Below are 12,037 nucleotides of genomic sequence, written 5' to 3'. Positions count from 1 at the left end.
TGGGGCCACAGGCACAGTGATCCCAGGGAGAGCTCCCCTTTTCCCATTCTCTGTCAATTTTTTTCTTTCTTTTTTTCTCTTTTTCGCCTGACTGTGGGTAAGGCTGTGAAGAGCTGCAATCTATAGACAGGCTTTAACCACAGCAGGCCTGTGACTTGTAGGGATCCGTGGGGACTCCCAGGGTCACCCCCAACACACACTGTGGCTGTCTGCACGTGTGTCTCTGTCCGTTCGTGTGTGTCTCCATGTTTTTGTGTGTTTCTCTGTGCTGTGTGTGTTTATCTGCATGTGTCTCTGTGTGGTATAATATGGGGCCTGTCTGGGTAAGTCTTTGTGGTGTTTGTGTGTCTGCGTTGGTGTGTCTCCGTGGTGTGCGTGTATGTGCAGGGGTTGGAGGGCCACATCTGACTGGAAGTTTGTCTCACCCTTCAGTGTAAGCGCACTGCTTTATTTTGTCTGAAGCTGCTCAGGGGGGCTGAGGGCCGACCTTGGAGGGGGGAGGGCAGGAGCCCAGGCCTCCCCAGCTCTGGCCCCACCTGCGACTTTGGTTCTAGTTGTGCCTGTGTGTGGATAAGTGCCTTTCCCTCGGAAACCTCCCTGTCTCCACTGGTGAGAAGAGGGTTCTCAGGGTTCTTTGGAAAGCGAGCAGCTGTTGAACCTACGAGCCCCTAATCCTCAGGGCCCCTGGCTTTCACCTCCTGTGGAGTCAAGAGTCCTTGGGCCTTGGAGGTTGTTGCCTTCTGAGGGGCAGCCCTGGGGGAGGGTCTTTTAGGGCCCTACTGTTTGTGGAGCTCTAACTGCAGCCAGGACAGCTACCCCCAAGGATACCCTAAAAAGGAGGAGATTTTGAGAGAAGATGGGGATGAGGACCTCTCACTCCAGATATGGGGCTCAAAAAGTTCAGGATAAAAAAAAATAATGAAGAAATTACAGTAATAGTAATAATCATAATCACAACAGTTACCAGAAGATACAATAACTGTACCAAGCAGGCGTAATCATTAGCCCTATTTTACAGGTAAGGAAACGAAGCCTTAGGAAAGTGAAAGCATTTGTCTAAGGCAGGGGTGGGCAAACTTTTTGACTCGAGGGCCACAATGGGTTCTTAAACTGGACCGGAGGGCCGGAACAAAAGCATGGATGGAGTGTTTGTGTGAACTAACATAAATTCAAAGTAAACATCATTACATAAAAGGGTACGGGCTTTTTTTTTTTTTTTTTAGTTTTATTCATTTCAAATGGGCTGTATCCGGCCCGCGGGCCCGTAGTTTGCCCACGGCTGGTCTAAGGTCACACAGCCAGGAAATGGTCGATCAGGGGTTCCAGTCCAGACAGTGAGGCTCCAGAACCCACAGCCCCAGCCACGAGTGGCCTCCAGAGCAAACACACACCTTTATTGGCACCTCCAATTGCCAGGCACTGGGCTGAGCCCTTCAGTGCACTGGCTCATTCACTGTATACGAGGGAAACCCAGGCCAGGATTCCAGAAGGCCAGGCTGTGCTCTGAGCGTGGGGTGTCATAAATGGGAGAAGTGGATGGGACGCAAAGATTCAGGGAGCCCGGGAGGGTCGCCACAGGCAGCTCTCACTGACCCTTCCCTCTGTCCTCTGAACCTTGCCCATCCCACAGGACTCCATGATGCCGAACTGTGACCGTCCCTGTGGCTGTGGCCCAAGCCCCAATGTGGAAGACGGCAAGTGGTACGGGGTCCGCTCCTACTTGCACCTCTTCTATGAGGACTGTGCAGGTACCGCCCTCAGTGATGACCCTGAGGGGCCTCCTATTCTGTGTCCCCGTCGACCTTGGCCCTCACTGTGCTGGAAGGTAAGGCCGGAAGAGGAGCAACTCTGGTGATTTCCCATGGTTTCAGGGGAAAGATGCACTCAGTGGATAGAAAGAAAAGGGATGGTGTAGCAGTTAAAAGTCTTGCGTGTTCAAGCAATAGAAAACCCAGCTCCGATGGGTTTAAACTATAAGGGGAAAATGTTGCTTATTTTCTAGAAGAAGTCAGAGGTTGTGTGCCTTCAGGCAAAGTTCGATCCAGCAGTTCAAACCATCACACTGAGGGACTCAAGATTTCTCTGAGTCTTCAGGCTTCCCATGGTACCCCCACCCTGGCAACCTGTTAGCTTCAGGCTCTGCCCACATGTTCCCCCAACAGCTGCTACTATGCTGCCCCTCAATCTTCTACTCCACACCATCCAAGGGAAACCAGAATCCCCTCTAGTATTTCCTCCAGAAAAGAAACAAGGCTTTTTATTTCTAGAAGTCCTGGCAAGTATTGCCTTGGCTCCGACTGGGTCACTTGCCCAGGCCTGAACTAAGTATTGTAGCCAGGGGCATCGTTTATCCTGTCTGGCAGGGATGGGGGTCCATCCCACTGAAATATTACTGTGCTTCCCAGTGGGTTAGTGGGTACTGTTTCCAGGGCAGGGGAAGATGTGAGAGAAACAGTTGATACTCATATCAGCCAGGCAGAGTGGTCAGCTGGGGAGCCCCGTGTGGTAAAAGTATGGAGGTGGCAGTGAGCAGGGTCCTGACAGTGGGCACAGCTCTTTGATAAACACTATAGGAAGCCTGAGGCAGAGACTCCCTCCCCTCTGCTTCCACGAGGCTTTACTCTAATGGAGAGGTCAGGTGCCAACCTGTGCAGAGGGAATCACAACCTCAGGCCAGGTGTGCAGAGGATGCCGGGAGAAGAAATGCTCTCAGCACCTGTGGCGATCAGGGAAGGTTTCCAGGAAAGTCGGTACCTTTTCACATTTTTTAAAGCATCGTCTAATTGCCAGGCAGTGTGCTAGGCTCTTGGGGACACAGAACTGAAGAAGACGTGGTTCCTGTCCTCAAGGAGCTCCTAACTGTGGTGCATTTAGTTATTCTGCAAATATTCACTCAGCTGCGACGCTATCCTAGTACTGGGCTAGGTGTGGAAGACACCTAGTGAGCCAGAATGGACACAGTCTCTGCTCTCATGCTCTCCATTTGATGGGGCAGGCCGACATCACTTACATAGCAACCAAAGTCCGTATCCTAGTGTGCACCAAGGTGATACACTGGAGAGTGAATGGGCAGAGCATTTGCAGAGTGTAGAGCAGGTGACTTGACCCAGTGCAGAGGTGCCCTGGAAGGCTTCCCTGAGGAGGTGAGGCTTGAGATGATACCTGAGGGATGTGTAGGAGTTAACCAGACAGAGAGATCGAGATAGAGGGTAGATGGTACTGGGGATAAGACCCACATAATGACGGAGGGGGACTCAGGTTGGCAAGGGAAGCCCACTGCTAGGTGGGAGCTGGGAAGGAAATTAATCAAGCGGTCTCAAGATTCCAAGTAGAACATGACAGTGTTATATCCTAGCAGGTGTGCTCCGTGATTCCCATCTCTTAAGGGGTTACCGTGAAATCCAGTTGGGATCCAAGGTGCACTAGGGATCCCTTGACCTATGGCCCCAGACCGGCCCTGACTGCCTCCCAATCTGTCTGCCTCTCTCCAGATCAGCCTGTCCTCGGGGACCCTGCTTCTGCTGCTGGGTGTGGCAGCCCTGACCACTGGCTATGCCGTGCCCCCCAAGCTGGAGGGCATTGGAGAGGGCGAGTTCCTGGTGTTGGATCAGCGGGCAGCTGACTACAACCAGGCTCTGGGCACCTGCCGCCTGGCAGGCACGGCCCTCTGCGCTGCCGCCGGGGTCCTGCTGGCCATCTGCCTGTTCTGGGCCATGACAGGCTGGCTGAGCCAGGACACCAAGGCAGAGCCTTTGTATACCGAAGTGGACAGCCATGTGGAGGTCTTTGGGGACGAGTCAGAGCAGCAGCTCTCCCCCATCTACTGTGATGCCAGTGGCCAATCGTGGTTCTCGCCGCCCACCAGCGCCTTTGGGCAATCCTCCGTGCAGACCATCCAGCCGAAGTGGAGCTCTTGAGCTGCCCGCAGAGCTGGAGGAGGCACCGGACCCAGAGACCGGACCCCTCCTCCTCTTCACCACATCCCATCGTCTCCTTAACGTCTCCCTTTCAGCAGGGACCCTTCTGTCTACGCCTCCAAAAGGGTGAGCTCCAGGTCAGGAAGTCTGGAGCTCCATCCTCATGCCCATTCCCGGGGGGTAGGGCCCAACTCATCCAAGATGCCAACCATCCCCAAGTCCACTCAGAACTCCCCGCCACCCCTCCTACCCCAGGGTCTTCAGGGGCAGAAAGCATCTTCCTCAACCTGTCCCCACGCTTTTCTCTCTGTGGCCAAGCCCCTTACCTGTTCAGACCACCAGTTCCTGCCTCTGAAGTAAAAGGGGTTTGGGCCAGATTCTCGAGTCCCATGACTTTCCTGTTCTCCCCTGATGTAAGCATTACCCTCTATAGGCAAACGTGGGTGTCATTCTCATCCATTGACCCCACCCTCTTCTCAGCTGCACAGGATGCCTCAGGATGAGTCAAAGATGCTCATTGGACTTCCTGTCCAGGGTGGCGCAGAAACAGTGGCTCCCTACGGTCTGTTTTCTTCATGCGTTTTGGCATCAGAGCCTTCCTCCCTATCCACCCCATCCCGACTAGCTCCAGTGTACAGATGAGGCGCGGAGGGGGGCTGGCCGCCTGCAGGCTCCACGTCTCCTGACTCCTCACGGGCCAGCTCCTGTTCTATAGCTGTAGCAGGGCCCTGCGTCTTTCTGGCTTTCCTGGGACCTCCCAGGGGTTGGGGACAGGCTCAGCCCAAAGAGACTAGCTGGAAGCCTGGTGTCCCAGGTGGCTAAGAAAATACTTTGAACACGCACTTAAATGGCCTCTAAGGGCCAGGGGGCAGGAGAACTAGGCTGTCCCCAACCCAGCTTTGCTGGTTTGGCTCAGTGGATAGAGCGTCGGCCTGCGGACTGAAGGGTCCTGCGTTCGATTCCAGCCAAGGGCACATGCCCAGGTAGTTCTCTCATCATTGATGTTTTTATCTCTCCCTTCCTCTCCTTAAAATCAATAAAAATATATTTTTAAAAAAGAGAGAGATAGACATTAAATAATAATAAAAAGTCCCTCTCACAGAAACCATCACCCACAGGTGATGCAGCATCTCCGTTCTCTGCCACCAGGGGGAGCTCCAAGACAGCTGGAAAGAGACCTCCGTGGACCCTGCCCCTACCCTCTGGGATCCCTGTCACCACCAGCCTTGAGGCCACCTTGAGGGGTGGGTATCCCCAGTCCTCCCCCACCAGGCAGGCCCTGCTGCTCTTGTGCCCCAGATCGTCTCCCCATTCTGCACCTCTTCCATCCCACCTTCCTATTCAATAAACAGCTGGGGTGGATACCGACTTTGCTTCTTTTCTTCCTGACCACTGGGGCGTGGGGAGGGAGGAAGAGACTGCCATGAGTGCTGGGCACCGAAGTCCATTATTTCTCATTCGTTTCTCACGAGAAAGGAGGTGGTTATCTCCATTTTACAGGTGAGGTAACTCATGGTCAGAGAGGTGAAGCCACTTGCCTAGGCTTCCTGAGGGAGACTTTAAATGCTTGCTGGATGGGAAGGAAAGTTCTCAGCCATCTTGACAACCTACTGCCCCATCCCTGAGAGGGAAGGAGGGCAAGGACAGTTCAGGGATGGAATCTCTTCCAGCCATTTGAACAGCTAACCCATGGGTTAGCTATACTCACCAGCGCCCAGGCCCCGCTCTCAGTGCTTAATAAACCCCGTGTGCTGTCCACACCTTAGAGCAGCGGTTCTCAACCTGTGGGTCACGACCTCTTTGGCGGTCGAACGACCCTTTCACAGGGGTCGCCTAAGACCATCCTGCATATCAGATATTTACATTACGATTCGTCACAGTAGCAACATGACAGTTATGAAGTAGCAACGAAAATAATTTTATGGTTGGGTCACAACATGAGGAACTGTATTTAAAGGGCCAGAAGGTTGAGAACCACTGCCTTAGAGCATGGCAACTCCAGCCTCCCAGTAGTTCCAGCCAAAACCTTGGAGTCATCTTTGACTCCTCCCTTTCACGGCCTGAATCCAACCCATCAGCAAGTCCTGTCAACTCAACCTTGGACATACATCCTGTACCCAACCTCACAGCTAGCTCCCTCGCCTCAGCCACCATCACTTCTCATCTGGGTTACCTACCAGCTTCTCCCTGGCCCCCTCACTTCCTGCTTCTCCATCCCCCAAGTCTAACCTTTTCAGAGCAGCCAGGTAAATCCTGTTATCACACAACTTAGGTCCTGTCCCTCCTCTGCCCAGTACCCACCCATGGCTCCCACCTCACTCAGAGTAAAAGCCAAAATTTTCCAGACCTCTAGCTTACAGAACTGTGAGAGAATAATTTTTTGTTGTTTTAAGCCACACAGTATGGGGTCCTCTGTACAGCCTGTAAGCTGTTAGGAAGCAGGCTGTAAGCTGGAGCAGCCTGAGGCAGTGTGGCAATACCAACCTGGGAAACACCCATGCCCTTTGACCCCTCCCTCTTGGGCGGGTCTATCTATAGGTTCAATTCCATATGTTGGACATGGCAGCATGGTTTGTCACAGAAAACATTTGGAAACAACCTAGATGTTCATTGACAGGGGACTAAGTAATCCTGGTACAGTTACACACTGGAACACTATGTAAAAGAATGAAAAAGCGCCTTATGTACTGAGCTACACTGCTAAGTGATATTGTTAGGTGAAAGGGTGCAAGGTGCAGCATTTTTAGAATTCTTCTAAACCATTTGTGTAAAAAGAAGATGTATGGACCTTGCTGGTGCATGTGTGAAATCTCTATTGCCTTTGGTTGTCCCTGGGGAGGGGACCGGAATGGGAGGGAGACTCCCATTTAAAATGTTGAACCATGGGAGTATATTTCGTTCTAAAACATATTTCTTTAAAATTTTAAAAATAATTTATTTGATTGAATGCATTTAATAAATGGGGAGAGGGATTTATCTTTAAAACAGAAGACTTTCCATTAATAGACACAGAAGGATTGAGAGAAATAAATTGCATGCCACAGTAAGGAATGTTGCACGAAAGATAAGGAAAGGCAAGGAGACATGGCTGAAGGGCATCTAGGAACTGTCTGTATTGTCTTAGTAACTCTTCTATAAATCTAAAATTATTTCCCCCCAAAAGTTAAAAATAATACAGTTGTTCTGGTCAAGATGGAGTAATAGGAATCAGGCTTATTCTCCCACTTGAAAGAACCAAAGAATGGGCCAGGAAATAAATGAACGAGAATAAATTTTCCTCATTTCTACAGTTGTCCCAGTCAACTTCCCTGAGTTTCCAGGCCGTGGAACAGATTTCAATACTTTCTTAATAAATGATGAAACAAGTAGACCGAGAATCAGTAAGGTTAGGGAAGATTTGAACAACACTATCACCCCACTTGACCTAATTAACATTTATAAGGTGCCCCACCCAACAAGGGCAGAATACACAAGACCTTGGGCCTTGGTGGCCCCTGGAGACCCAGGGGCACATGGGGGGACTAAATAGACACAGAGCTCCTAGCTGCCTCAGGGCACCCTCTGGTGTCCTTCAAAACGGTGGCAGCTCAGCAGTTTGACACCTTCTTCGACCTCAGAGGGAAGTTCTTTTCCCTCTATCCTGCATTCCCTCCCTTCTCTGAGGTGGGGAGGGAGGCACCTTCTGCTCCATTTTTATGCCAGAGCCTGGGCACCCAACCCCACACTCCCCAGAGGCTGCCCCTTGCTCCTGCTAAGTCTTGCATTCCCGCTCTCCTCCCTACTGACCAGCCTCAGGGGAGCTCCTCCACCTCACCCCCAACCGGACCAAAGAAGGAATGGTATGGAGCATTGCCTGGCCTCTGGGGATGCTGTGCCTGGGCGGGGAGCTGAGGTGTCCCAAGCTGAGAAAGAGAAACGTGGGGATAGTCATATGGGACAGATGTTAGTGAGATGTGGAGAGAGAGAGAGAGAGAGAGAGAGAGAGAGAGAGAGAGAGAGAGAGAACACTAAGAAGGCGATGCAACATTCACGCCCTAAACTCTTCATCTCAAATCTTATGCAGAGATCAGGCCGAGAGTGAGGCGGTCTGCCAGGTTCAAGCCACTGTGTGAGCCTGGGAATTTTTATCCTCTCTGAGCCTCAGTTTCTTTTTCTCTAAAATAGGGCCAAAAAAGATGCCAGTCTCTTGGAATTGTTTGAAGATCCAACGAGCTTAACACAGTGCCTGGCACACAGCAGAGCCCTGTAAATGCCAGCCAGTGTTATGAAGGAGAAGTCTGAGGGTCAGGACTAGCAGGCAGTGCACAGGTTATAACGGGATGACTCGACATGGCCCTGGCCTCCAGGGCCTCCCAGGCTAGTGGAAAGGACGGTCCAGCAGAGAGGCAATGGAGATCTAATAGGGTGCGAGCAGTAACAGAAGGCAAATCATCTATCACAGAGGACAGACGCAGAGGAATAGCACTTGTCAGTATTTCACACAACTCATCCTGTTAGTCATCAGACCGTCATTAGAGAGAGAAGAGAATCTCCAAGGCACAGAATAGGAAATTGAGCACAGAATGTTTAAGCATCTTGTCAAAGGTTATGCAGGTGAGATTTGAACTCAAACAATCCGGGTTCAGAATGCCCCAAACCATCGATACAGAGGTGACACCATCCTCACAGATTCTACCAACTGACAAACCTGATAAGGGATGGGGGTCGTACTCATTACCCCTCACACAGGTTCACAGAGACACAGGCAAGCATATGCATGTCTACCTAGATAAGCACCAAATCCTGCCCATGACAAGAGCTCAGGAAATCCTCCGGAAAACCACTCTACTAGTGTGCATTGTTTGGAAAAAATGATCAGCCCAAATGACCTCACAGACATGTGCATCCATATGCAAATTGGGCGGCCTTATACAAGCCCCTTGATAAGCATGTTACATGCCTAGGTGTGCACCAGTATACATTTACGTGCACACCAACAGACGTGTACATTATGATGATGTATGTCTGTAGACATACTGGTAACTGTGTACTTGGACTTCCCCTGCTATTGGTTATCTTTTTCAGCAGCTACATCTATTGAGCATCTACTATGTGCAAATAAGTAAAGATGAGGCTCAGAGAAGCAAAGTCGCTTTCCCAAGCTCACACAGCTGGTAAACGGCTGGGCTTCAGACCTGGCCCAGCGACATGTGGAAGTGCAGCCTGGCTCCATTGCTGTGCAGTTGTGTTCATGAATGAACAGATGTGCCACGGTTGGATTCCTACATTGACACTGACATTCCCTGAAACCTTGGACATATCACATCCTCTCCCCGGCCACATCCTCACGTATCTGTGCACAGGTGTGCTCCGTGGGTGTGTGGTGATGCAACCAGGGACTCTGGCCTCCCTCCAAGTCAGCCTGGGTTAGTGTCACCGAGGGCTGTGAACTTCCTGTCCCAGCCCTGCCAAACCCCAGAGCAGATGACTCAAAGCCAAGCCCTGGGCACCAGGCCATCAGGAGCCTGGTGATGGAAGAACTCATAGGATTTCGTAAGTATCTGGCCCAGGACATGTGGGCAGAGCAGGAAGAAGGAGGGAGGGAAACAGGATGTCCACTGGGGTGTGCACTTGGCAGGAGCCAGGAACCAGGTTTGGCAGGGCAAGGGCTGCTGAGACTTGGCATCTGATGGGGCACTCAGCCAAGGCGTGCTGGGGAGAGGTGGAGGGAGGGAGCAGGATGGTCGCCTGGTGCTGATCTAGGAAATTGACAGTGAGCGAGAGTGAGTGGAGGAAGGGTGATAGAGTACTGATGGATAGAGGGGGCATGGATTTATCTTCTCCACAAATCTGGAGTGCCTGCTCTCAGCTCGCCCTGGGCTGGGCTCTGTGGCAGCTCGGTGAGCAGGGTGGACATAGCCTGCCTTTGCAAAACTGAGAGTTCAAGTGATGCCATCAGGCCAGGTGCAACGTGACTCAGCCAGTGTGAGCAATCATCAGCATGTCAAGGGTGATAAGTGTGTGCCAGAGGTGTGCGTGCGTGTGTGTGTGTGTGTGTGTGTGTGTGCGTGTGTGTGCGCGCGCGCGTGCGCATATGTGCCCGGACAGCCTGGTGTCTGCCAATGTGTGTCCCCCGTGAGCACACTCTCAACCTCCTGCTTCCCTGTCCCAGGCCTCTACCGCCCAGTCCTGCCCTATGTCAAAGCTGCTTTTCCCACCACAGGACTAAGGCCTCCTTGGCCCAGAACTTGGACCTCAGCAGAGGTACAGAGAGGCCCAGGGGCTTTACCCGCAGCGGAACAACCTCCCTGCAGACACAGCCCTGGACCCCTCCGCATGGACTTCTCCACGCGAGCCCCAGACCCGTGAGGAAAGGTGCAGCCCACGGCCACCTCCCTCGTGCCCAGGTGTGTGGGGCCCAGGTACGTGCTGCGCGTGCCAAGCAGCCAAAGTGCCCTAGGGAGGTCCAGACAGATGTGCGAATGACACCGTGGCCACTGAGTCTTCCCTCTGGGCACAGGTACCCTATGTGCTTTGGAGACGCACTGACCAGCTGGGTGACCGTAGGCATCTCAGCCTCTCTGAGCCCCAATCTCTAATCTACAAAATGAGTGATAATAGCCACTTCAGTCTTGTTGTGAGAATAACTCAATGCATCGCGATCTCCAGGCATCATGATTGTTTTCCCAGGGGCCTCGTCTTCCCGGCTACCTGGTCTATTCCTCAACAACCCACTGGGCTTCACGACCCTGTTTCTCCCACCGCACTTCTCCGCACAGCACTCACAGAAGCACTTGCTGTAAGAACTGCTGAGCGAAGTTGTTCCTCTTCAACAGTGATAGCCACTAGCCCTTAAGTAATAATAATCAGCAGCAATTTTGAGCTTTATTGCATGTCAAGCTTAGTGCCGAGCACTTTTCTTGCATTCATTCCTTCATTCATTCATTCAACAATTAATTGAACACTTAGTAGGTGCCAGGCTCTTTGCTAGACATAGGGATACAGCAGGCTTCTATACAGCAGGGTTCTTACTTCCCAGCAAGGGCAAGAGGGACAGACAATAGCCATTTAGTACATAAATGAGATCATTTCAAACTTTGGAAAGTGCTGTGAATAAAGCAAGATCGTTATAGATTCGAGGCAGGCTGCAGGGGCCTGGGTGGGAGCATGACCCTTAGGGAGGGTCTCTCGGAGGAGGTGCATTTGACCTGAGACCTGAAAGAAGAGGAGGGGGAGCCTGGGAAGACGTAGGGAAAATTCCAGGCAAATGGAACAGCAAGGGCCATGGCGCAGGGGCAGGAAGGGTTTGGTTTGTTCAAGCTCTAGAAAAAAGGGAGCGTGGCTGGGAGGAGGGGTGAGGGACTGTGGAAGGTGATGACTCAGCGAGGCTGGCAGGAGGGGTGAGGGACTGTGGAAGGTGATGACTCAGCGAGGCTGGCAGGAGTCAGCTCCTTGATTATCATTCCAACTTTTTATTTTCAATCCTCACCTGAGGATAGGATTTTTTCCATTGCTTCTTAGAGAGAGTGGGAGAGAGGGAGGGTGGGGGGAGAGAGAGAAACATCAATATGAGAGAGGCAACATTGATTGGTTGCCTCCCGAACACAAGGCCCCGGAGACCCCACTGGGGCTGGGGATGAGCCTGCAGCCCAGGTACTTCATACCGGTCCTTGACCGGGAATCAAACCTGAGACCTTTCGGTGTGTGAGCTGACGCTCTGACCACTTGGCAACACTGGCCAGGGCTATCATTCCAACTTTATAGGCAAGAGAACTGATGCTCATTGAGGGCGAGTGACTGGCCCAATGCCACACCACTGATTAGAGGCTAAGCAGGGGTCCAAGTCCAGCTTGCAATGCCAGAACCAGGCTTTTTTTTTTTTCTTCTTTACTCGAGGCTGCCACAGAGACACACACCTGTGCAATACACACCAGTATATGCACATCAGCTCTGCACACACACACTCTGCACACTGCCCCATGATGAGGGAGTGTGGGCTTGACCGTCACTGGGTGCCAGACTAGCAGAGACAACCTAAGATTCTAACGTTTTCCCTGGTGTCTTAAGAGGTCACATAGGAGGGCTGGATGTCCCCGAAGCTCAGCCTTCCAGAAGCTCTGGGCCAAGGGAACCTGAAATGG

General features: G+C 51.9%; 1 protein-coding gene across 1 annotated transcript; it reads left to right on the top strand.

Annotated features, from left to right (window-relative positions):
• The first annotated feature begins 1,631 nt into the window (after positions 1-1,631).
• Positions 1,632-4,464, top strand: NRSN2 (neurensin 2). The gene is made up of 2 exons (XM_006756722.2): positions 1,632-1,825; positions 3,492-4,464. Exons 1-2 carry the CDS (start codon positions 1,637-1,639, stop codon positions 3,915-3,917), a joined length of 615 nt encoding a protein of 204 aa, XP_006756785.1. The 5' UTR covers positions 1,632-1,636; the 3' UTR covers positions 3,918-4,464.
• Positions 4,465-12,037: the final 7,573 nt, after the last annotated feature.

This window comes from Myotis davidii, unplaced genomic scaffold (assembly GCF_000327345.1).
Source record: "Myotis davidii unplaced genomic scaffold, ASM32734v1 scaffold354, whole genome shotgun sequence".
In the NCBI taxonomy this organism is placed as follows: Eukaryota; Metazoa; Chordata; class Mammalia; order Chiroptera; family Vespertilionidae; genus Myotis; species Myotis davidii.
Note: the sequence above shows the minus strand (reverse complement) of the source record. Positions and strands in the feature narration are given on the sequence as shown.

What these genes read in the sequence shown, in the direction of transcription:
- NRSN2 (XM_006756722.2), top strand. Translation starts at nt 1,637, where the DNA reads ATGATGCCGAACTGTGACCGTCCCTGTGGCTGTGGCCCAAGCCCCAAT. An exon ending in GGCCCTCACTGTGCTGGAAG is followed by an intron (nt 1,826 to 3,491) that starts GTAAGGCCGGAA and finishes GCCTCTCTCCAG; the next exon opens with ATCAGCCTGTCCTCGGGGAC.